The sequence below is a fragment of the Anarhichas minor genome, unplaced genomic scaffold, assembly GCF_050575085.1.
Source record: "Anarhichas minor isolate MPS153535 unplaced genomic scaffold, ASM5057508v1 ptg000003l, whole genome shotgun sequence".
Classification (NCBI taxonomy): domain Eukaryota; kingdom Metazoa; phylum Chordata; class Actinopteri; order Perciformes; family Anarhichadidae; genus Anarhichas; species Anarhichas minor.
The window spans coordinates 14,288,944-14,315,000 of record NW_027466449.1 but is presented as its reverse complement, the minus strand read 5'-3'; the positions used below and the strand labels follow the sequence as shown (position 1 = coordinate 14,315,000).

The window sequence follows — 26,057 nt, the reverse complement described above, 5'->3', positions numbered from 1 at the left end:
AGAAATAAAATGTTTCTTTGAAAATGTTCGCTGTCAACATGATCGGATATATTTGTATTTAAGGGAAAATCAATTGATGAAAAGAATGTGTAGCTTCTTTATACTGTTTGGTCTTTTTCACCCCTTCCACAAACATTGCTGAATTCCGCTCTAATTGAGCTTGTAAGAGTAGAAAATATAGATTTACCATTATTGTAAAGCAATGCATCTTTATGAATAATAAATCCCTCATGAAAAATGTGAATCGTCTATGTGTCGCTGATCCAGATTTATGATTTCCTCGGTTTTTCACATAATTAAATTATGACAGGTTGCAGTTTTGACCTGATAAAAGCCCCACTTCTCTCACGGTAATGACTTCTTAATGGAAGGTAACGGAAGAAACAAATGGTTTTGAATGGTACTGTGGTATGTCCGCTTTATAAATGCTATAAATTCACCTGTGTGCTGTCAGCAGACTGTCAACGGACCATTGTGATGTTGGAAGCACTGGTTGCAGCAACATGATACATTGCGGTAAGACAACGGTATGTAAACTTTATTGTTGTACTGTTATCATCTGTCATTACTTAACTGTATCCAGGTGTTTGATAAGTGGCCCGGCTTAACTTTCTATCGACATAAAGCCATAATTGAATGGATCTTCTATGCATTATGTATCAACAATTTGTAGTTGTGCTTCCTGATTGGCGAGTATCGATTGATGTGGAGTGTGCTCACAATGTGGGTGTGTGCATGGTGATGGGAGGCGCTCGAGCTCACGGGTGGGGGGGGGGGGGGTTCACAGTTGGGTTCACAGTTGCAGATGCCACCGATCCCACTGTTGGATATGTAACCAGTACAAACAGGTAATCTTAAAAAGTAAAATATTTGGCAGAATTAATTCATGAATATGTGTTTTGTTCATTTACAACTTTAGTATACAGGCACATTTATTGCATGATTCTTTAACTTGGGTATTGCAGTGATGATGTATTGCTGTCTGTCTTTAGTTTATTTAGGTTGTTATGATACCATTATTAAGGCATGTGCTTTTGCATGCGTGTCTCACTCTATATTGTCTCCACTTTGCTCTGCATAAGATGACAGCTCATTTAAAGCTTCCTGTGAATAATCAAGATGGCATCGAGCTCGAGACAGTAGAGGACCAGGGGACTGATGGTAGGTTGTTGTATATTCCATGTCTGATCCGGCTAAATACTGCTCAGATGAAGTTATTGTTAGTCACAACTACAATGAAACTGCAGTGTGATTGATGTATGTGGTGCATGCCAAATGTTAGTGGAGTATATTTTCACACGATATATTTTCCTCTTGCCCGATTCAGTCCAGGAAACTAGATCCAAATAAAAGCTTCCAAATCAATAATCTCTCTTCGCTGAAGTTTTATTGAGCAAGCCTCCTCCATTATATACTTCGGGTCTCACCTCCCTGACATACTGCATGTTAATGGTGCTCTGAATTATTAAAACTGCCTCATAGAGGATCTGAAAAACTTATCTACCAGAGATTGGACTGAGTGCTGACTGAATTTATATGATTTTGTTCCAAAAACATTACTGTTATTATTTTGTTTTTTATCATTATTTCAAAGGCAGCATCCCCAGGCTAGTGATGGACAATCCACCTAGAAAGATGACAGGCAAGCTGCTCAGTGGGGTATGCAGACTGAGCACCATATCAGAGCAAGAACCGGACAAGCTGGACACCGATCCCAGTTCCCATGATCCCCCGGGTGGCAGTGAGTGGGGTGGATCCAGCCTCTCCATGTGTTCTGACAAGTTTAAGAGCAGCAGCAGCAGTGTTTTTTCCTCTGATGATTCACACCAGTCTGCAAGTGGAGGTATTGTTTAAACTCCTTAAGTTGATCAAATTGAGATGCAATGGATCTGTAGTGTTATTGACAAGATAATGAATGGTGTATAGTTGATATCTGGTCAAAGGTGCACTGGACGACTCTTTTAACAGGGTGTGATTTCTTACTACCTTTTCCTCTTTTTGATGTTCTCTTCTATTACTCTACCTCTTCACTTCCACCAGATGAATGTGCAGCACTTCTTCTTGCCTGTCTGCATTGTCGTTTTCACGAATTTACAGATCTCCTGTTGGATACATGTGAGAGGGCTGTGAGTCGCTGTTTTCCCTCGTACAAATACATCACGGCGTCCAGTGACCAGCAGGGACAGGACTGCTGCAATTACACGCTGGAACTGGAGTGCAACTGTTGTGGCTCCTGCCAGGACGCAGGAGAACTTATAGAGCTGGCCATGGAGATGTCAGAGGTCTGCTATCGCTGAGACGTTCCTCACCTCTGGCCTGCAAACACAATGAAAAATCACAAACATTATGAATGTTGAAATCTTGAATGCTAAACAAACAGTGTTACTGTCTCATCTTATTCAAATCTATGCCTGCATTATTAAGAGTTTTTTATAGCGGCCTCATGTGGAAACTCACATGATCTGAGGCTTGTGTGCTTCAAGCAGGTAACTACTGCCACCTTGTGAAACAGTGCAGAGTTGGTTGTCACAACGAAAGATGAAAATAGCTAATTTGTTGTTAAAGCCACACTCGCCCCACCGAGCAAAGTAATCAAATGCAAACATCCTGTCCTGTCAGAGTGGAAGGGAGGGCAGGAGTGTGTGTGTTGAGCCATTTCCACTTCCTCTTCACTGACATCCTGTACGTTTCCGGTGGCTCGCCATACAGCATGACTGAGTGGGCTGGAGTCATTCAGGATGCCGGGGGTCTGGGAGCATGCTTTCAAACAACAACTCCAGACATTCACAAGTTACAAACTGAGTTTAATTTGGTCCAAGTGATCAGAACATGGATTCGACAACAAGGGGAAGTTATCAGATGGTAAAATGTAAGTGAATGGAAATGAATTCATGCATTAAAAGTTTTCCTTTTGTAATTTATAGTAAGACATTTTTCTGTAGTATCTAATATTAATTGGTTTATGTGTTCAATGCCATTCCAAATTAATGTGATTAGAATCTTACACAAATTAAGTACATTTTTTGGAAGATAAATAGCATGCTCACTTTTTCTCAAAATCTGTTTTAATTTATAATTTGTTCAGGTTCGTTGGTCACATGGTTATACATCAGTTGGTATGCTCCATTGACTGGGGGAGGTAAAGTACCTTTCTATTTTGGCTGCTGTCACTCGCATGTGAAACATATGCATCACAAAACACTCACCTACCGCTGCAGAGACCGGCACAGATGCAACTTGGTCATGCATTCCAAATACAATTGGTTATGTTGGTGGGTGAGAAGCTAGATGGGGATACTGTCCTAGTCGCTGCACTAGCAGCTCTTACGGGCTGGTTGGGGTGCCTGCTTTGAGTGTACCTGGAGGATATCATTGGCCTTTGAATGTGTAACATCATGTTACACTTCCCTTCTATTGTCAGCTTTGTAACCAGTGTAGCACAATTACAGCGCAGCACAAGCTTTTTCTCACTTGAACCGAATCGGTGTTATTGACAGATTTTCTGGCTAAAGCAATGTGCATTCCTCTGCTGTGACAAGTGTGTGGATGAAGCATTCAGATGTTCAATTTGACTCACTTAGCAGGCTTGGCTGGTTAGCTAGCTAGCCTGCAAATGTCACCATGCTTTCATGCTACAGTTGTACAGAACATAAAAAGCACTGCATGAACTGCTAGGCCGGACGATACCATTTAAAATGATCGTTTGGTTTAAATTACCTTGTCAATATTGCTAATGCTAATGCTAGCATGGGTGGTGGGGAGTGGCTGCGACAAAAGCTGCCTCCTGATCAGCCAATAGCTAAATTCTGTTGCTGTGACCAGGTTTCAACCAGTACAGGGCGGTCGCTACATGCACAATTTGAGGATTCAAATATTTTCCACTAAAATGTAATTAGGACCTTATTCCATCAACAGCACAACTAACAACAACTGGGGGTTTAGTGACTCTTTAAAGTGAAATCAAGCCTATGTTAAAGGTGCTAATTATTGCATCATCATTGATCAAGCGAGTGATTTTCCTGATGGTCTTGCATGTGGTAGCCGATAAACAGCAACCAAGTGTGAACGTTGAAAGTTTTCCATGTCTGCCATGATCTTGATGAGCTCTGGGAGGAGCCACAGGCTCACCTGTGGGTGTCAACGAGACACAGGTGAACTGAATCCACCCTGAATCAGTGCTCTGATAACCTGGAAGAGAAAACATTGCTCTGTTCGCTCAGCCCCCAGCCGGTCCCGTGCTGCCTTATGTTTGTTAACTGCTTTCAAAGGGGAATTATTCTTAAAAGTGGCAATTCATGAGATTTCAGTCCTGGTTGATTTAGAATTTGAGTGAAAACAACGGAATCAGGCTCAGAGTTTAGCAGTCTGTAGTCCTTTTGTTGATACACAAGCTTCAAGTTTTCAGAAATGTGTGCATAGTTCCTTTTTTGTGTGTGTACAATGGAGAAAAGCCATTATACTGCGTTGTTTGCAATACAAATATTGCAATTCTTTCATCAGTGGGCCATAGGCTCAATCACCTTTATGTTACCTCCTTCAGCGTTATTTTAAATGACGATTTTGCGAACTTCCACTTTGGTTTAACAGTTTGATAATGCCATGTGTTTAGTTCCGTTTAGGATTAATTCCAGTGTTTAACTGATGTATTGTTTGTGTTAAATATAATCCATCTTTGCTCAGATCCAATAAGAAGGAGATTAATAATTCCGTGTTTAAGATGGGTAACTGCATGGAACAATGTCATACATCTTTCTCTGTTTGTGTAATTAATACGGACCCACCACTTGACAAAGTTAAAGGGGAAGTTCGTGTCAAAATAAAGTCTCTTTTCAGGGGGATCTGCTGGCTCGCTCACCCTAACTCCGGTGCAAGCATCCATGTTGGGACAAAAATGTATTTGTCAACATATATATAACTCCTCTTAGTGGAGGCTGCAGTATTAACAGATAATGAATGTCTATGTAGTAAAATAGAGTTGTAACAATATGTCTTCATACGAGAAATTGTAATTGTGGAGAAATTATTAAAAAACACTTAACATATCCATATATAATATATCTATCCATATATTATTATTATAGTGTTTTATAAACTTTTATTAAATGGTTGTACACTGCTTATAACTATTAAATAGGGAGGCCTAAAGTGAACCTTAATAAATATCTGGATATTTGGAAAAAAGAGTCGGCATTAGCAGATTTAGATTATCAAGAAAAACACAAACTACAAACATTCAAATAAAACTTTTAATATTTCTCACAAGATAGTTTCCACATTGAGTACCAATGAGTTTGAGTTCACTAACTCTGAAACCAATGTGTACAGTAACTATTGCTACATTCATTTCATATAAGCTGTAACAATAAGAACAGTAGCAACATCAGCAGAAAACATTGTCTGTATAAACCACAGGAATGAGGCTAAGCAGAAGAGATCTAAACTGAGCTAACATGGTTCTTCATTAGTGGTTTACCCATAATGTGCCATAATAATGAATAGCTGGAAGATCCATTAAGAGGAATCGGTCATAGTGATGGCTTTAAATGATGTGCCACCACCATCAGGTTCATTCTAACCTGTCACATTTCAGGGGTTTAGATGATTCATGTTCCATTAAAAAATAAAGCTTATTTGGGTTCAGTCAAAGGGCAATGTTACCTGTGTCTATTGCACAATTAATTAAGGCGCAGTAGCTGGCATTGGTGTAACCATGAAGGCCATTCAGCAGTCCACTCTATTGTAATTCACCCATGGCAAAAACAAAAGAAAATCAACTCAAGGTCCACTTACTAGCTTGTTCTAGGCTTTCAAACACATCGACAGAAGTTTCACACTACTTCACTGTCATGTGACGACAGCTGAGCTGTCTCCATCTGCTGATGAAGACTGTGGGATGCAGTTGAAAGCTCCAGAAAAGCAATTATTAAGTAGATCTTCAGTTTTTTCTTTCTTTCAAACTACTGTTTCCAAAGATGGGAATTAACTTCTGCAAAGGCCTGATTGAAATCATATTTTAGGTATTGCTTGTCATTATGGAAGAGAAACATCACAGGTGGATCAGCTAAGCTGTTAAAAAAAACTGCTGTTTATACCTTTTAAATAAACGTATTATGCATCTAATTTTGGCAACGCATTTTGGCAGTCATCACATTGAACTACATTCACACTAGTCTCAAAAGGATATTGAATATTCAGCACAACTTTGGAAACATCCCCTTCAGTGTAGAGTTTGACCTTAATAAACATAAAACAACATGAACAACCACGCCAATGTGTTCAATATTAAATACATAAAATACATAGAGACATTATGAATTAAATAATCATATGAATAAACAAGTAAAATAATACAAGATTAGGAGGCTATAGCCATGCTAGCGGCTCTGTGAGGCACAGGACATTTCACTGACAGCCAGAAATGTCAACCTGCTGGTGGTGCTAGATGAAAGGTCAGAGGATCACCCTAATAATTAGGATTCATCCACTGGGCACCATGCATTTCTGTACAAAATATCATGGCAGTCCATCTAACTGTTGCTATATTTCCGCTAGTGAAATCATTTTAAAACTTATCAAAACTCAGCTCACTATAAAAGGTTGCTTCATCATTCTTATTTTCATAGCATTGCACTTTCCCCAATGACACTTCTTTTAGTTTTTTTAAATGTTATCACATGACCCTCAGCAGGAACAACTGCCTGCTGGCTAGGTAGCTCCTGTTGCTTATCACAAACACACACACATTTATGCTTTTGCTCTTCATAATAATGTTTCTTTCTCTGAAAAATAACTTTAAAGGCACAACAACTGCCACGGTAACTCTGAATGAATGAGTTAGCTAGATGCTACTGTTAACACTGGCTCCATACAATCAAAGGTCACAAGCCAACCGAGCTAGTTAGCTGGGTAGCATTGGTAGCCATGTTGTGCTAAAGTAAAGCAGCAGTTTGTTACTTTGTCCGTTGCTACAGCCTCTAGTGCTAGCTTTAGCATTGTGGTTGCTCTAGCTAACAGGAGCTTGTGGCTGTTGCCCAGTCTGTCCAGAGAGGATCCAGTGACTGCCTGAGGGTGTGAAGGGGTGGTGAACGTTGTTCAAAATAGAAGGGGTGGTGACAATCTTGAAATAAAAGTGTCATTGGGGATTATGCCATTATTACGCAAGAAAAAGGGCACTTTAAGAATAAAAAAATTCTGTACAGACTTAAATAAATAAAACACTTCATATGAAAACAATAATAATGAAATAACATTTATTATTGATTATGGTTTGAAATAATATATTCAATTATTTCAGAATTCACTTTATGAATTTGACTGTATTTACTCTTATGATAATTTATTTCATAATGCCTTAATTCAGTACTGAACACTTTGGGGTTTCATCATAACAAACCACTTCTTGTGGCTCGAGTCCGAGAGGGTAGTGTAATCTTGTACCGACTAACGGCCCTTTCCTACTGCTTTCTGAAGTACTTTGGCACTCTTCAGCTAATACATGAAGCACCAAACACCAGTATAAACATCAACAACATTTTTGCATCACTGTTTTAACTCCTCTAACATCACCAGGGTAACAGAAAGGACTGTAAGGCACTTAAATCAATTAAAAAGAGAATTACTTTGACACTGTTTTAGGCTAATTCCTAAGGACATCACATTGTCGAGACATGATACCGCTCTGCAGGCACAACGTCAACCATTGCATAGTTTAACAAAATGGAGGTTGTGCTGTAACAGGGCTCTCAATGTATGGCAGGTAGTTATAAACAAAGGCATACTGATGCAATGTGCTACAACTGTTGAAAACAAACTGCTGAAATATACAACAACCATACACGCCATAAAGAATGTACAATCTCATACAATATTCTGTATGCGTTTGAAAAGGCAAATACAATAGTTTATGCTTCGATAAAAAAAAAAGGTGAACAAACCACGTTTCAAATTATAGAGGTCATTCCAGTGTTTTGACAATGTCATGCATGTCATACAAAATCCCAAAGCAGTCTCCTTTTACTCCTTGGAAATATAAATGTTCACATAATGGAGGAAAAAAAACCCATCCTGGTTGTGAAATGTCACCACAGTGGTGTAAAAAAACAAAAAAAATTATAATAATAATAATTTAGGAAATGGAAAATTATATAAAAACTCAGCACTTGCATCCACACATGTCTGAGTCTGCTGAAATAGTAGCAATTTACCAGTTCTGATCACTACAGACAAGAATACAATAAAAACGTAACTGATTCATCTTCACGTAACAATCGGATCTATCAAGCAGAATCAGCTTATTGTGCGGGTGTCAGGGCCACAACAGGCTTTTTCTTTTTGATTTGAACTACAATTCTGCTAGTTTTGAGACTGCATTTTAAAAAACAAAGTATATATTTATGTGGTTTTGGCAGTGAAGAATGATTATTGATAAAATATCTGGCACACGCTACTGAGCAGTCAGCACTGGATGGTTATAGGATGCATCAGTGTGTTGAAACTTGACTTGTTGTGTAGTTTCTTGCTCATTATGACACTGAATAAAAGATTACAATCAGCCATTATCAAGGCTGATTCTGTTGGTTTTAATTATCCTAAAGGAGACTTATTAGCTTCCTATTCTTAATGTGCTTTGATTTCTTATCTCAGTCGTTTCAAAGAGGCTCTTTTAAATGCCTTGTTATAAATACATTTTTGGGGAATGTGTACATAACAGATACATAAATAAGATCAAATCTACAAATGATTAATATTCATCAAGGAAGACATTTCAACTGGAAGACTGACAAAGACTTAACAGCCAAAGAATGTGCATAGCAATACAACATTGATGTATACACATCTTCATAAGGCATTGGCACATTCAAGTTCAATCTAAGACACAAGGAGTGTAAAGCACTATAGTAATAAATAGATTTTTCTTTCTCCTATTATTGCTAGAGATTTAAAAAGCAGTGTTCATCTAAACAAAAAATATCTACATCTCTGACCGTGATTTATAACTTCCCTAGATTCTTTGGAATCAATAGAAATAAACACAATCTAGCCTCTACTCAAAGTTGAATGCATGTTTTTAAAAAATATAAAAACGGTTTCTTGCAACCCATTGTCATCAAAGTATTGATTAAAGCAAACACATTTTAGAATCAGTCCTTGAAATCAAGGTTGAAGGCTTGAAAAGACAAAGATATCACAAAAAAATAATAATATGAATGGAAAAGATTCAATACATGTAAACATGGGTGGGGGAAGAAAAAAAACACAACAGAACAAATGACACAAACAGGAGAAAGCCTCTCGAGCAGCTGGGAGTGTGTTAGCTGCTGACAGGGACACTTGCAGCAGGGTGGAGATGCAGGCGAGGTGTCGTCCAGTAGGGGCCGCTAACAGCACTCATCATTCTCATCCATGCTTACGCTGCTCTTGCGACTGCTGTCCTTTGAGGTGTCTGGGGAGAGGGACGAGAGCAAAGGGTCCCCCCCTCTCACCGGGGATAGGTTGTCTTGGGATAGGGTGTCTTCCATGAGGATGTCGTTGAGTTTGGAGCCCGGCTTGCCGTGAATGCTGTAGTGAACCTCTGGGAAGTTGGAGTGGCCTTCGTTGATCTCCAGGGCGCCGGGCGGTTCTGGAGTGCAGGCCGGGTGGTGTTGGTGATGGGGGTGGAGCGTGTACAGGTCCTGGCGACAGTCCTCCAGAGCGGTCTCGTGCTTTATGGACCGGGGCGCAAGGTCAGCAGAGCAGAGCGCTGAAGACGTGATGACCAGACCGTGAGCCCGGGCCTGCATCTCTAACTCCTGCAAAAGAGAAAGACACACTTTTAGGTTGGTCAGTGAAGAGTTTCACTCCCTGCCATAATATCTATCACAGACTTCTACTCTTGTTCACTTTCCCCCGACTTGAAAAAAAACAAACACAGGTTTTCTTTTGTCCCCTGATAGCGCTTCTCTAAATAATTACCGCGACACAAACGCACAGTGTGATCACTCAATCAATGTCCGCTGAGCCGAATCACACAGATCCTGACTCCTCTTGTCTTGTGACTAATTAGTTACATGGCGGATCCAAACAGCCGCCTCCCTGCTCAGTGCGTGGCCTGTGCTCGGTGAATTAGCTGCTCTGCTCGTTTTCCCTGAAGCTTGACCTATTTTTATAAAGTGTTATCTGACGATAGCGGAGGGAAATCGCTAATACCGACAATCCAGTCTCTTTTACACTTTGTACACATGAAACATGCTGTAGTGTTTCTTTTAATTTCATTATCAGATGCTAATAAAACAACTTTGCAACTAGGATGGTTATGATGCAAGTCAACAACTCTGTGAATGTACCTTCGAATCACTAGATGTCGTGAAAGTTGCTCTTTACCTGTATCCTCAACATCAGATGTCGATTGGCATGCTCGAGCTTCTTCTGGCGACTGTCCAGCTCCTTGGCCCTCAGCTGCTCCCGCTGTAGTTTCCTGATGTAGTCCACCGATGCCTTCAGGATTGTGCCTTTGTTCCAGCGCATGTCCCTGAAAATCACAGAGGAGCCATTATTTGTACATCCTACGTGCAGTCTCGTTGTTCCTATAGTTTTGATGTCAGACAATCCGCAAAACTCCATCTCTACTCACAAAACAAAACAGATGATAGCTTTCTTTTATCAGACGATAATAGGCCGCTCGCTTGCATTTAGCTCTGTTCAGTTGGAAAAACAAGAGACAGACGAGGATAATGAGGGGAAGTAGAGCTGCTCCGGAGGTCACAGAGGTGACCGGCAGTTAAGGAAAGTCTGAGTTCTCTGCAGAACTGAATGCGCCATCGTTAATGTGTACAGGGGAGGTCACTGCGATCACAAGCAGTCATAAGGATGACCCCGAGCTCCCTGAACAATCGAAGGTTGCAGTGGAAGTTTTGCAGGGGTGAAATCGATCTTCACTAAACATAACTGGAAAAATCTGCATTATAGATCCAACGATTACGCTGAGAGGTGTTTCAGGCTTGAATTAGTCAGAAGCCTTGGGAGCCGATAGATGTTTTTGTTTTATAACTGTATTGCTGAATTCAAATTTGAAGTGATGAATCAATAATAGTATTGAAGAATTCTAATGCTAACAAGCACAGGTACTGTAAGTTTCGTTATTCATTAAGTGTCATCTACAATAAGAACTATGTTAAGCCAGGTCTGTTTGTAAAAGGCGGTCTCTGAGCTTGTGTCTATCTAGGTTTATGTGTGGGTGGAGCACTCAGCCGGGGTTTAGCAAAACAACCATGGGTGCATAGACATAACAAAAGGGGCTGCTGGGATCTTCCCAGAGCCACAGGCGAGGTCAAAGGCCAGAGGAAGAGAAGAGTGAGCTTTAAGCGGTGCTTCTAACCTCGAAGTGTCAATACATACAGAAAGAAAAGATGAATATACCCGTAATCTGACCGATCACATGATGACTCAATAAAATAAGATTATCCTTTATTAGTCCCACATCGGGAACATTTGCAATCTGTGTGTAACTGAGATTTTTTTTTAAAAATATACTCACATGCAATATGTAAGAGATGGGGATCACATCAATCATGAGGATTTAACAGTGAGGTAAATACATGGTAAAAAAATGTCCTCTTGTCGTCAAGGAGCGTTACTAACTTTGTCTTGAATAAGAAATAGAGTTAAATAAAAAGAGAAAGTGAATAATATAAGTAACTCACGGGTCATTCGATTTGGGAATTAAAGTTCCCAGTTCCTTGATTCGATCATTGATGTTAAACCGTCGTCTTCTCTCAACTACAGAATAAAATGCAGAAAAGAACCCATGATTAGTTGACGAAACCGCATCTGAAATGATTTTTATAGAGTAACAAAGAAGATGACATTATGGTTAAGTATTTACATTTACACATTTACAGAGTGTATATATATTATATATCAATTAAGATAAATAAAAATGCAATCAAAACTCACTCAAATTATGGTTATCTTTCTTCTGCCTTTCCTTTGCCATTGCTCTTACTTCAGCTTATGGAAAGGAAACAAATGCTTTGATTGATCAATATTAATAAATACAAATCTCAAAAATGATCTTGAAGCTAATCAACCATACGTACCCACAGGGAACCCTTCAGGCCTTTGATAGTTGCCGCAGGATCCAGACTTATCCAGCATGTGCATGATGGCCGGGGATTGTGACACTGTGATAAATAATGTTTTCATTATGAAATTATGCCTGGAGAGTTATGCTTCGTATATAATGTTTCCATGCAATAGAGAAGCTAAAATGGACATTACGTGTTTATTTTCACAGCTCACAGATCTGTAAACATTTCATATATTTTGATGACAGAAGCCAGGCGTTGAAGCGTTTGTACGTCTCCTGCCGCGTTGCTTACCAGAGTATTCCCTTTTGAGGTTGGCAGGGCAGGAGTTGCTGATGGGCAGACCTTGCTGGGACATACCCTGATTACCATACATGTCCATGAGGTTAGCATTCACGGGGATCTGAGGGGACACAGCAGAGACATTAAGCAGAGATCACCCTCCCCTGTATAGATGCTAATCAGCATCACAAGATGAGCATCATAGGTAGGGTGGTGACAAAGGTTTACACACATGGTATATGTAAATAATCATGATGTCACTGTTGAAGGAATACTTCTACATTTTGGGAAATTTGCTGCCTTGATTCCATGCTTAGAGTAAGATGAGAAGATCGATACCACTCTCATGTAAGGCTAATTTGTTTTTTCTTTAGTTTTCCACACCAAATGAGACGCCCTCATGTGGCGAACCTTTAAAAAAGTGAAATGCACGCACACCCACTTACCGTGTTAGCCATCTGGAGTCCTGGGTCCATCAAGCCCAGGATATCATCACTGTAACTGGACTCCAGGCTAATGATGTCATCAATGACATCATCCATCTAAAACAAGACGACGTAGAGAAAAGGCCGATTAAGTCAGTGAAAGATCACAAAAAGGCATATTCCGTGTGTTATTGTGAGAAAAACACAACGAGTCGCAAGCGGTCACCTCTTTCTCGCAGTTGGAGTTCAGGGTCAGTAAGGCCATAGGGCTGTTGGGGGCGCTGTTGCCCGGCCCTGGCGGCATGCCCCCGTAGTCAGAGGACTGGTGGTGGCAGGGCAAGCTCAACACCTGAGAGCCAAGCTTTCCCAGGTACCGCTTCACCTGCTGCTGCTGGGAGTGCTGGATGTGGTACTTGGTTGGGTTCTCCAGATGGGTCTGGACCTGTTGGTGGGAGGAGAGAAGGGGAAAGGGCAAGAGAGCAGAGTAGGGAGGTGGTTGATGGTTACAGATGCAACATGGGAAATAAATCATAAATGTTCATTTCATATAATCCTCCTTTAAACTACAGATATACTATTCTTGTGGTCTTTTATTAGATTAAAAAGATGAAATATTTTTAGATAAATATACACAGATTAAGACTAGAGACTAAATATACCTCAAAGCCTGTCCTAGTATTGCACTGTACTGACTACAATATAAAAATAAACTCGGCACAGTGTTCAAAACAGACGATGAATTATGCGTTTCTCTTGAGACGCTGTCAGGTGTTGTTATCTAAAAGAGTCTCAGTAGAAAAGTTATTTCTACATATTTTCTTCAGCGACGAACGTTCTGCTTTTCTGCGTTTATAGTCCACATGTTTTTAAGGAACAGAAATGACACGCACACCCATCTCTGCACTCCCCCGGTTATGGACACATTTGATTTCATTAATCCTCACGCAGCGTTAATGATCCAGACAAGCTACAGCAGGCACATAAACGAACCTCAGAGACAGTGTTTGTCAGGCTGTGACACATTTTAGATTGAGGAGTGCTGCTGCATTCCAGCTCACATTTAGAGTCTACATTTAATCTAATTTCTTGACAAATTCTGTGGTTTATGACATAACGACACATCAGATAGTTCATGAGTAAATGCAGATACATGACACATGTACTAGTTATTACAAACTGTGATGGCTTTAAGATAAACAAAAATAGCCCTAAAAAAAACATACCTCATACGGTTGGTATCCAAGCAGCTCAAGCATCATTTACAGTAAATGAAAACTAAACGTAAACTGACCCGTCCAATTAAAAAACCAAACCTACACTTCTGTGCTAAACTTCTCTCTAAACTGAGGAGTGCTGTATGTGCGTGCGTCTTGCTTGCACCAGAAGACTGCTAAGGACAGACACACACATCCAGCTCATCTTTTAAAAGGCAAGACAAGTAATTAGTTATGCACATCAGGGAAGTACAATGAGCTTCTTCAAATTTGTGTTGTTTTATGTAAAATCTGAATTTATCACTTGATGTCAGGATGTGCTGCTAACAGTCAGTGCCTTTGTTTTGCAAGGCCACCTCTTTTACTGAAACTTGCCTCGGGCTGTTGCTTTGCCGCATCCACTTTTTTTTTTTTAACCCTGTGGATGCATGGCGTGAGTCCCCAGCTCAAAACGGCCCAAAGAATACAGTCTCCATCCCTATATATCCACGGTTTGCCTCTCATCTCGTTGTAAAATCAGCAACAACATGCATACTGCCTCTAAAAAGTAACGAAAAACAGTCTTCGTTACTTCATTTTATACAAGTGTGTATCGTGTTTTTAAAGATCAGAGTGTATGGCTTTTAACAAAGCGGAGGAGGTCACAGGCTGCAGACAAACTCAAAGCTGGTGTTTCCACTGCTTCTGTAAAAAAAAAAAAAACTGTAGTCTGCACACTGCACTCGACAGCTGAGATGATTATTATAACACGTGGAGCCTAAGAAAAAGATAAAAACTACATTGACACATCATTTTGTTGCTGCGCATGGACCCTCATCATCTGTGGAGACTGACTGCTGCTAATAAAACATAGCGATGATTAACATAACATAACTGAACAAAAGTCCACATATGCAAGTTTGTGATCATGCATCTGCATCTTTGTATCCTTCAGAGAGTGGCCTAGTTCATCACTTGTTGCACCTCTTTACCTGATTCTCTTTTCCATGCCAGAGACAGTACCATTGTTCTGCAGGGGGGGGGGGGGGGGGGGTACTCATGTGAGAGGTACATTAACATTTATCACGCTGGTATGACATCATTACGCGGTCGTAAAGCTGACATATTTACAGCACGTCAATTACTCACTGAGAAGAACAAAGTCACGCTTTGGGCTAAAGTGTAAAACAATGAGATTCATGAATGTTGGTCGCCACAATCAAGTCTTTGCTTTGTTCTCATTATGGTGTTTATCTCAACTGAAGTATCGTTACCGATGATCATTTCTAAAGGAGCGTTTCCAATGTCATCAGATCATCAACAATAAATCATCTCCCTTGCAAATACATCATTGGCACGCAGGCATTACTGTACCAAAAGTTATTTACTTTTTTCACATTATGGACCAGAGGGATCCTGAAAATAGACTGAACACATGTAATGAGTATTTAGAAAGAGTATTTAGAAACCTAATCCAGATGGATTATACTTAAGTCGTAAATGAGCAATCCAGCTAAACAAACAATGACCACTTGTTAACTATTACTGTACTATATACTATAAGGTGACTGAATACAGGTTGGGTTGAATCTGACTATTTTGTTATCACTTTTTTTTTTTAACGATTTAAATTTCTCTCTCTTATGTGTTTTAGGTCTGTTGATGTTTTCGATTAATCCGTCAATTCTCTTTTCGATTACCTGATTATTTGTTTGATCCATAAAATGTCAGTAAATAGTAAAAGTTGACATACTCAAATTTCTTGTTTTGTCCGACCGACAGTCCAATCCCCGTAGATATTACGATTAATATCAAAGAAGTTAAGGAAAAGCAGCAAATATTCATGTTAGAGAAGCTGGACGCAGGGATGTTTAGCATTTCTCTCATTTGTTCTCATTAGCATTTTGATTAATTACATTGCTTTAACGATTAACTGATAATTAAAATAGATGCTTTATCAATTGTCTCTCAGTCTAGTAGTCGTTTCAGCTCTTGAAGGTGATATATATACGAGATTGGAAGCATTTCCATTGCCTCAAAACAGCTCTGAACATGGTGACAGACGGCAGCTTGTAGCTAACGGTGCTAACAGCACTAACAGTGCAAAAGTGTTCACCTGAGGGGGAGCCAGAGGCTGGGAGTTACGCTTCTATCGGTCGGGACAGCTGTAGCCGCCTTATCAGAGCAGTACAGAGCAGCGGCCGTGAGCTAGCCGATGGGGCACACTCACGTGCACAAACATGCACTAAAAAGCAGCTGATGCCAGCCTGGGTATGTGAACAAAGCAAGGAGAAGCTCAGTAACAAACCCACACAGACGGAGAGCAAGTAGGGAAGCACCAATACCGATACTAATATCGGGCCTATACTGACTCAAATAGCTGGATCAGGTATCAGTGACAAGGGGGCCAATCTATTCTAATCTATATTTCTATACTATAGACATTATGCACTGGAATTTCAATTCCATACACCAAAAAAATCTTCAAAATGAACAATTCTGCTGCTATATAAATGCTCTGAATGTGTAATTTAGCACCTTTAAGTTACTTATCAGCAGAAAGCAATGCAGAAAACATTCAGGTAGTCATTCAGATAAATAACAAGACAGACATATAACTGGAAAATCAGTTATTTGAATGTAAATTAGTTGTTGAATATTAAATCATTTCAATATTTTCAATATTTTTCTAAATGCCAATTGAAAGTCCAACCTCAATAGATTGAATGAGGGATTTGAAAGGATTGATATTGAATTGTGTTTTACTTAACCTGTTTTGAATGTTATTTCATCTCTTTATTCCAACAAGAGCACAGCCATAAACACACAGTGCTACGTTTTTCCCGCTTCAGTCAGAGTGGCATCTCTTAATTTGCGGTCAGTCAGCTGCTGTCACAATATTGAAAATCAAAGTTTAGTTTGTGGGAAAACCGACGTAGGAAACTAGTTAATCCTTTTCATCTCATCGGTTGGTTCTCGCCATCATTCCAACACTTGAGGCGTTCCCTGACTGTGCTGCCCCTCTCAGTGTGGGAGTAATCTTTATTTCACAGCAGCTGCTTTTGAGAAAAACAATTTGTCCAGAGCTGCTTTAGCAACAACAACTTTTGTTATTGAGTCTTAAAACATGCAGAAAAGTACAAGTAGCAGTATTGTCTCGTACGCACAAATATCAAAGTATGATTTGGTGTCAGCTTTTCTGTCGTTTCCTGGCTGTTACTTAGAGGCTCAGCCCATGATAACCTGGTGAGGTCATTTTCGTTCAAATAGTCCTTTTTTTCTGTGGATGCCAGTGGTAATTCCATTCAGCCAGCATCCAGGCTCTAAAAATATAAGCTATACCTTCAGGTATAGGAGGAAGACCTGGTCCTGAGGTTAAATAGTCTATTTTACTTAGGAAAGTTCTTAACATTTCATGGCATGATAAGAGCTGCTCAAATATATAATAGTTCCCAAGATTTTGGGTTATTTCATGTCTATTTTTTCGGACTTATCACAGGTTGCATATATTAACATGATGCAACCACAGAATTATATGAATCTTTTTATTTAACAAAAATTGCAATGATTAAGGACAGTCTGTTAATCATCTCACAAGCCCTCAAATGTATTTTATGACACCTTGGGGATCGCAGACCGCCTGGTTGGAAACCACTGCTAGTACGACAAGCTCTTTATTTTTACAAAGACCCACTGACTCTCTGTCTGTCTGTTCACGTTAACTTATAGAAGAAATGCTCACATGCACTCAACTGATAGCTGCTACTGTCTAAAAATACCACAATATACAAAGGATTACTGTAAGAGCCCCATAAAACATGTCTTTCTCTCTGTATAAAAATAGTGTTTCAGTAAATGCAACAGCTGGCTTTCTTCTCTTTATGATTTCCTCACTGCAGACGTTATGTTTGCTTAGAAGGATTGGTCTACTGAGAAATGTATCTCCAACTTTATTCTATTCTATAATCAATAAAGCATTTAAGTCTAGGCTTCAGGAAAATCATGAAGGGGAATTTATCACAATCAACATTTTATAGAATGAGCGAAGGAATCAGCAGATTCATCGATAATGAAAATGATGGGTTACAGCTCTGACGTGATTCATTGAGTAAGTATTTTTTCTTTGATCGTTTCCGCTTCTCAGATTTGCTGCTTTTCTTTGTTTAATTTGACTGAATATCTGAATATCGACTGTTGGTCGAACAAAACAAGCCGTCTAAATCGTAAGGCTCCTTGGGTTCTTCCACATTGCATTCTCTCTATTTTCTCACTCTATATGGACCAAACGATTAATCAATTAGTTGAGAAAATACTGAGCAGATCAATCAATGATGAAATATGTAAATAAACCGTTAGTCGTTTATTTAGCTCATTGTTGCAGTAAGTAGCAGACCTCCTACATTTACTTAACCAGAGGGATCCTGAGGGATTTCCAACATGATCACACATAATTAGATGATCGAACTGCTCTGAGTTCCCTTGAGCCCCCTGGGCGCCACAGACCTCAGGGTGGAACGTCAATAGGCTACATATAGTAGCTTTTGTTAGGGCGAACTGGTCTGAGGGTGAAAAAGTATCTGTTGTTAGAGACCCTGGAGAGGAAAAAAGGATCCTTCTTGTAGCGTGTTCAGAAAGTCTATAACATCTATACACTCTTTGTCACTGTACGTAGCTATAAATAAGGATGTGCATGTAAGCTTTGGTTTCAGTGATACATCTCTAATACTGATCCTTCAGTTTGTCAGCTTGGTTAAGAGCCAATGAGCAGAACAATGGATTATAGAGAGATCTTAGCCAGCGGGACTTTAACTTTAATTCGCCCAGCTTCACTTAATGTACTCTTTCCAAAATACACAGTTTGGAAATGTGACATCAAGGGCCAACTCACAGTATGTGCAACCACAGTAACCAAGACAGCTTGTTGTTTATCCGCTTGTTTTTAGCCCTGGGCAACATAACCCCTCAAACCGTCCGAAACACTCTGCAGAAACACGCACAAAGCCGCCTGCTGTACTGAGAGAGGACGCTGACAAGCTGACAAACACTGATTTGTATTTTTTTTTTTTTTTTTTTTTACTTGCATGCTTTGGGCATTCCATGACGGTCCTACCAGGATACATTAACAAGAATGCCCCCATGTGCTATGCAGCCTAGAAGAATAGGCCACTTTGTCTCACAGTTAAGCTGCTAACGTGCTCTGTGGAACTTGCAGACGACAACTGTGATGCTAATGTGAGCGGGCTACATCAGAGCGACCTGTGGTCTTTTCCGCCTATCATGTATTCTCGTGCTATTATGCAGAAATGTGGCAAATTACCAGTGGAACACAAACCCGGTGTCATTAAATGATAATTGTTGTGTTAAAATGAACATAAAAGCTAAAAAGTCGGTCTTTACTGTGTGGTTTGCCGTTTTATACGCTCATAATACACAGCTGTAATAATTAGAAAGCTAATAATGAATTACTGTGACTCATTTCACATATTAGGCAATATTGGCAAACATAGACAGCAATGCACGTAAGGTTATACTGCATGTTTAATGTCATAATTACACTGCACAATACACACTCAAATTATTGTTTTTTTACCCGATAAAAAGGTACAGCGTCATTCTTTTAGATTAAAGGTTACAAAGTGTGCATTTTTACCGAATGTCCTGACGCGTTAACTCAAAAAATCCATCGAAATGAGATAACTGTGCAGCATCTTTGTATACTATCTGATAGTCACGAGCTGCACCACTTGAGTAATCCAAAAGAAACGTACATTTTGTACAGGGTTGAAGAATACTTTGTTCTCGAAAGAGAAATCATTTTTTAACCCTTTTAGGAAGTTATCCTACAAACATTTCCCCTCTTAATGGAATGAAGGCAGTGGGGGCTAATTACGAGCATTCTTCACTGAATTAGCGTTCGGTGTGTGGTAAGGCTGTGCTCGCCTTTGTCTTGATCCCTAAACTGATCCCTTACTTATTCCCCAGAAGGTCAGAGGTCACTTGGTTAATTAAGGGTCCAATCGGTCTTTAGATAAACTCATTTGAGCTTAATGTTTGCACTTTTTGAGGTCCAGCAGCTCTGCCTGGTACCCCTGAGCTTTTTGTGGACTCTGCTAATCTACCCACAGACAGGTGAGTAGGTTAACCCCGCTCAACAGCGCCAAGCTGGAACGGTTCTTTTCATTTGAGGACTTCAGTCAATGAAGAATGTCTGTAAGCTCTCGCCAAAGTGGAGAAATTACTCTAACTTGATGTATTGTACACAGGGCGAGGGTTCGGGGTGGGGGGGGGGGGGGGTGCCCTAAACCTCTCAAAGAGCTGCAGATTATGGGGAGTAAGTAATGTTTATGCTGCTTGTTTTCAATGGATATACTGTATTTGTCCGTGGCTGCTGGCCCATGCCACACACATCCAGGGTGATGAAAGTGTGGCTGAGCAAGTAACCATGAAATCTCTGATTGTGTTGTGGATGGATTTAGATCAACAGAGATTACTCAATAGCCCCCAGTATATCTCTACTTTCTACTACACCTAATGTGAGGTTATGTAATTAAAACTTTCAGCTAACCTTTTATCAAAGCTCCTTTTCCCCCCATTCAGGGTTCTAAACAACCACTTCTGATTTTAAGTCTGTAGATATCATCCTCTTGGAAATTCAAATGCACAAACACAATTATATATTTGTTCAAAGATTCCTTAAAGTGTCGCATGTTCTTTTAAAATGAAAGACTTGCAGCCGTGACTGCACAGCCTTTCAAAGATCAACGTAGTGACAAAAACACATGGAAATTGAGGACAAAACCAAAAGCTTAATTTGTGTCTCTCAGAGAAGTAGAAAACCTAAAACACATGGAAAGGTTGATACGTAGACACAGGAGTACGCAGGTATGTGTGTGTCCTCATGACAAACTCCACAAACATTTCCATCAACTTCGCAATGATGTAAAAACAAAGAACTCCAAAAGAGTACAAACGAATGAAACAAATGAAGGGACTCACGAAACGTTTTGTGAGGAACACCAAAGAAAAACAAAAAAAAAATCCTTAAAATCTTTCAAAATCACAATCGCATACCACGTTTTTTAAACCGCTAATCACCTAATTAAGCAAAAAAGAATAGATGTGACCAAGAAATTGAAATAACACCGAAATATTCACCGCCACACAACACAGCAAAACACATTTCTATTGATATTTCAAAATAAAAGGCTAACTCTCTGAAAACACAAACTTACCAAACTGCCTTGTTAAAATGATCCCTCAAACAAAACGGTCTCCACTCGTACAGAAAATCTTAACAGTCTCCTGTCCCTCGGACTGCCAGGGAATCAAAGCTATGAAACGATGTGAATCTAGCTGAGCAAATAGGATTAAAGATGGCTAAATCCGAATGGCTGGAAGCACAGCATGCATTAAAGAGGAATTCTGTCAGGAAAGATAATCCCCATATACGCATTTTAACACACTTCACTCACTCCTCTGTTTTTTTTTTACACAGTCATAGTAAAACCGCGATTGCCTGACTGTCCACACACACACACACACACACACACACACGAGCCAATACAATCTATAAATACAGCGCTGCCTGGACCATTCAGACTGCAAACATGACACATGCATCTTCTAATTCCAGGGTTGGAAACTTTATACATATACTGTAAAAACTTTGACAGCCTAATTATACATGCTGCCATATATCCCTCTTCTTCTTCTACAATCACAAACTACAACCACGGTTGTTTACCTTGAGCACCTCCATTGGCACCTGGGATGCAGGCGGGACACTGACATTGATGGCAGGGGTCTGGCCCGCCGGGGTTTGTGGGTACTGGGAAGCTCGTTGTCTCTGGTGCTCCCGGCGCTCCTGCTCCTGAAGCTGCTCCCGCATCAGCTGCTGCCGCAACAGGATGCGCGATGTCATGGCCGAGGAGCTCAGCGGGGGCTTGGAGGAGCCGTGCTGGTCCGACGGGCCGCTGCAGAGGGGAGAAAGAAAGATGACAGATAAATGAGCAGAGACGGCGAGAGATGTGAAGATGGCGAGGGAAAGCCGGGGGGAAGGGGATCGGGAAGGTGAGGCGAAGAGAGGCGAGAAGACGGAGTGATAACAGAGAGAGGGCAGAGAGAGGTCAGACGGGGAAGGAGAGGTCAAGCAAAAGAGACGAGAGAGGAGAAAGATCAGAAAGGTAGAAGAAGACGAAGGGAAAGCAGATGGAATAAAAGGTTAATATGCAGACGACGGAAGGGGCAGAGATGAAAAGAAAATCTAAACTGTAGAGCTGCAACAATTAGTCGATTCATTGGTTCTAAAAGAAAATTATTTAGATCATCTGTTAATTGTTTGTCACTTTTTTATCTTCTTAAATGTGAGGATTTGCGTAGCTTTTCTTTGTCAGCTATATAATTGTAAATGAAAGATGTTTTGGGGTTTTGGACTGTTGGACGTAGAAAACAAGCAATATGAAGACGTAGCATTGGGCTCTAGGAAATTGTGATTTATATATTTTTTACTATCTTTTGACTGATAAATAAGTTGTAAGCCATAGGCCTATACTTCAAAAGTAACTTACAAAATGTTTGAAAACACGGCCCTATTGTGCAGAAGCCTATATGCACATGCTGATGGTTGTTACATTTATTTGCTTACGTATATCTACCGCGCTGGTCATTTTGGTGCTTAATCTGTTTAGTATTAACGGGGAAATACTGTTTCTGTGTCTAAATGTATTAACCAGCAAACACTGTTGCAATTCTTAGAGAAGGTCATAGTTCCAAGAATTTTCTTGGAATTTCGCCACATAGGAGCAACTCTTTGTAGTGGGACGCTTAATGAGTACGGCCTCTGTTTTTCTGCAATTGTTTAATCTTATAGAGGAAATAAATACTCCAAATGAAACCACTTCAGGGTCAGAGCATCAATACAACTTCAAACAGCTGAACGATCTGATTCTGATGGTTTTGGAGAGCATCGAGCTTCCAGCTGCGCTCGCAAAGGTTTTTTACACTAACAGAATTAAACACAGCAGAAAAGAGGAACAGTTTTCATGAAAAGGGTTGCTTCAGTTTTCCCACTCTCTTAAATTTAGACGGCTGCTCCCCAGACACAGCCGGCAGTCCTAAAATAGAGAGACTCTGCTGAAGCAGAAGTTGTCTGGATGAAGCCTTCATCGAGTGAGTGATCCTTTTGACCAAACGCAGCAAAAACGTCTGGCCAATCCAGCTGTGCAGTAATCGCACTAATTAGCCAGTGGAGTCAAACACTGCTTCGGTCTACAGCGTATTCAGTGGGTGTTGAGCCCTCAACATACCATAATTCTCTCCCCAGTACTGCATATAATCTCATTGTCTGATACCACACCCACTGAACCCTGCACAAGAGCAGAAACACTGTATGGTCTACGGTAAAACGTAAAAAAACACATTTTCTACAGTCACATAAGATTACGCCCAGAACTGTCTCATTCATTTCTGAAGACAACGCTGATGCAGATACAGTGATTATAAGTAGATCCAATGAATTACAGCAGAACAAAGACTGTAGTTTGGTCTCTGAAAGCTCTGCAGCAGTTTGTTACTTTGTACTTCGTGCATAACTCCTTTGTCTGTGTGACTGCGGGTGGTTGTATTTACTTTAATCCTTTGACGTTTCAAACAAAAGTCACTGGATCTCATGTGAAAAACGTTTTTTTTTTACTCATTTCCAAATCCTTTGATTTTTTTTTTTTGTTTGTGTGGTTGAATTTTAAGACACTAGTTTAATTTCCTTTTCATTTCCAGCTAGAATAAACTGAAGTGAATGTCTTTAAAAATCTGAAATGTGAAAATACAGATTGCATTACCATAAATATATTTAAATAGATGCTGAGCAGCTTTATGATCTTTAATTACTTGTTAAAAAGTACAGTTTTGTGGTACCTAGTTTTACATCCGACTTTGGTTTCACCAACAAAAGTAGTGAAAAAGAACAAGTTAGCAAACAATGCAATGTTTACACACCTCCCATGCCCCTCAGTCTTACCGTCTCAGTGTTATTAGTTTTGGCAATGAGTCTTCTGATTAAAACTTCACACCCTCGCAGGCAATCAGAGCGAAAACAGCTTTGGAAGGCGTTGCAGTGCTTCCATGCACAAGAGAGGAAACCACAGAAACACACCCGTTTGTCTTTCACCACATGGACTCCGATGTCTCTGACGTTCAGATTGAACTGCTTTAGTTTAAATATACATTTACTGTGTATTTAACACACAGGATCTCTTTCATACAACATGTTTAAATTAAGTACAAACCCAGGAGAGCATCTTTATTAGCGGCACCTTGTCCTGTACATTATTTTATACACATTTACCTTCACCTTGACTTTAGAAAAACATTTAAATAATTATATTAAATTAAGTGGAAATTGTAATGGGAAAACAATACTGTGTTGTGAGGCTTTAGAAGTCAGACTTAATGTATGTCAAGTAATGCTAGCAGCTCTGTGAGGCAGAGCTGAGTTTGGAGCTCAATGCTGAGGGACACATTTATATAGTTATAATATAAACTTGTCAGTGCTCTCTGGTGGACAGAATATGTACCGACGACTCCGTTTCTAAATTAACCTTCTTTCTTCATTCTTGTTGTTATCAGCCAACATATAATCAATATCAATATATCTGTGATGAGCATATATCAGCCAATAAAATGCTCCATGTCGCCGGATTGGTCAGGCTGTTCTTGACATAATTTCAAAATAAGAAGAGTTTACACTTGAATGATTACAGGAAGTTAATTCCAAAATGTTTCCAAATAGAGTAAAATGGTTTATAGTGGAGATCGACAGAGAGTTGTAGCACTTCATGATTCTCTATTATACATTCCTGATTATCAGATTGACTTGTGTGTGTGACCAGAAGCCTCTCTACAAAGCAAAGCCCCCCCCCCCTGTTTCTTCCTGTCAACTGGTTGGTGGCTCTTAGCCAAACAGACCACTGAAACACATAAAAGCTCTTTTGTCCTTTTTAACCTTTTCCCTCGTGTGTGTGTGTGTGTGTGTGCACACCTCCTCTCATGTTTGTGTGTATCTCAAAGACAAAAAAACACAATGGTTGTACAGTGCTGAAGAGCCCCACCCACCCAGCTCATGATTCTTCTGATTCTGCTCACTACGCTACGCCATCATACTCCATCATTAGTCAAATAGTCAGAGCTGAGTCTCTGATGATTTATATTGGTGGACAGCAATGAAGTGAGAGATGGTAGAAGACCAGAGAGAGAAATGTTCAGTGCAGCAACAGAAGCCTGATCAGAGTCAAAGCACTGAGCTGTTAAAAGGAAAGTAATGTGCAGAACAGATACTACTGCTGGTATTACTTATAGTGCTGGAGCAAACAGCTCTGCCTAATGGACAATAATGGTATAACAACAACCTTATCTTAAAACGAATGGCACTCCATTAGAACTCAATTATTTTACTGTTACAAACAAACATCTTCAAACTCTTTTCACGATTACCTATTTAGAAAGGTGAGTGTTATTCGTCAAAGTGACACAAAAAATTTCAAATTGCTTACTTCTTAGTTAAAAATCAATAACCAACTGCATTCAAGTCTATGCTTGTTTGAAAAACAACTAAGTACGATGTTGATTGTTAATCAGAGCCAGCAGCCAGACCATTTCACATGAAACACATTGCACAGGGAGAGATCTGCTGATTGTATATTCCCACACATAGCTCTGTGCACACACTGTCCTTCATGTGTACATATGGCGTTGTACACACACCAATACACTCCAAAATCATGCCTTAAAATCATGCCAGCATGCTGAGGCGCCATACTCACAAACAGTCAAATGAGCAGGGTCTGTACACTTGCACTCCTACAGCCTCCATATTTGTTTGTTTTTTCCTGAAGGTGCACCACCCGCCCTTGGAGAGAAATGAAAGTCATGCCGGTGGTGCAGCGCGGAAAGTGTGTCAGAGGGGGGAGGCTCGGGGGCCCGGCCTGGAATCTCCAATCGCCACACAGAGTCCCCGGCAGAGGACCAGCCCCGTCCGGGGCTACAGCAGAGCAGGGGAGAGGGCGAGCGCCCACTGGTAGCACACTGCCCATCAACAGGCT

At 40.1% G+C, this 26,057-nt stretch overlaps 3 protein-coding genes across 4 annotated transcripts in view; 2 read left to right on the top strand and 1 right to left on the bottom strand.

Annotated features, from left to right (window-relative positions):
* Positions 1-244, top strand: part of LOC142957606 (forkhead box protein P1-B-like) — a 15,492-nt gene extending 15,248 nt beyond the window's left edge. For both annotated transcript variants that reach the window (XM_076099544.1, XM_076099537.1), the window contains exon 16: positions 1-244. This exon is cut by the window's left edge and continues 594 nt beyond it. The gene's annotated coding sequence lies outside the window, so the exon portion shown is untranslated.
* Positions 245-1,035: 791 nt separating this feature from the next.
* Positions 1,036-2,923, top strand: LOC142950219 (myoD family inhibitor domain-containing protein 2-like). Its single transcript, XM_076092120.1, has 3 exons — positions 1,036-1,161; positions 1,595-1,843; positions 2,041-2,923. Exons 1-3 carry the CDS (start codon positions 1,083-1,085, stop codon positions 2,295-2,297), a joined length of 585 nt encoding a protein of 194 aa, XP_075948235.1. The 5' UTR covers positions 1,036-1,082; the 3' UTR covers positions 2,298-2,923.
* Positions 2,924-5,232: 2,309 nt separating this feature from the next.
* LOC142957597 (microphthalmia-associated transcription factor-like) lies at positions 5,233-25,937 on the bottom strand. Its single transcript, XM_076099526.1, has 10 exons — positions 25,779-25,937; positions 21,707-21,935; positions 12,996-13,211; positions 12,791-12,886; positions 12,357-12,465; positions 12,075-12,158; positions 11,932-11,985; positions 11,679-11,754; positions 10,360-10,507; positions 5,233-9,788 (listed from the first exon to the last, which is right to left on the bottom strand). Exons 1-10 carry the CDS (start codon positions 25,826-25,828, stop codon positions 9,378-9,380), a joined length of 1,473 nt encoding a protein of 490 aa, XP_075955641.1. The 5' UTR covers positions 25,829-25,937; the 3' UTR covers positions 5,233-9,377.
* Between the last annotated feature and the right edge of the window lie 120 nt (positions 25,938-26,057).

Coding starts and splice junctions, on each gene's coding strand:
- LOC142950219 (XM_076092120.1), top strand. CDS start 1,083: ATGACAGCTCATTTAAAGCTTCCTGTGAATAATCAAGATGGCATCGAG. Junction 1,162..1,594: donor AGAGGACCAGGGGACTGATG/GTAGGTTGTTGT, acceptor ATTATTTCAAAG/GCAGCATCCCCAGGCTAGTG. Junction 1,844..2,040: donor ACACCAGTCTGCAAGTGGAG/GTATTGTTTAAA, acceptor CACTTCCACCAG/ATGAATGTGCAGCACTTCTT.
- LOC142957597 (XM_076099526.1), bottom strand. CDS start 25,828: ATGGAGGCTGTAGGAGTGCAAGTGTACAGACCCTGCTCATTTGACTGT. Junction 12,887..12,995: donor ACTCCAACTGCGAGAAAGAG/GTGACCGCTTGC, acceptor GTCTTGTTTTAG/ATGGATGATGTCATTGATGA. Junction 9,789..10,359: donor ATCTGATGTTGAGGATACAG/GTAAAGAGCAAC, acceptor TCTCTTTTGCAG/GAGTTAGAGATGCAGGCCCG.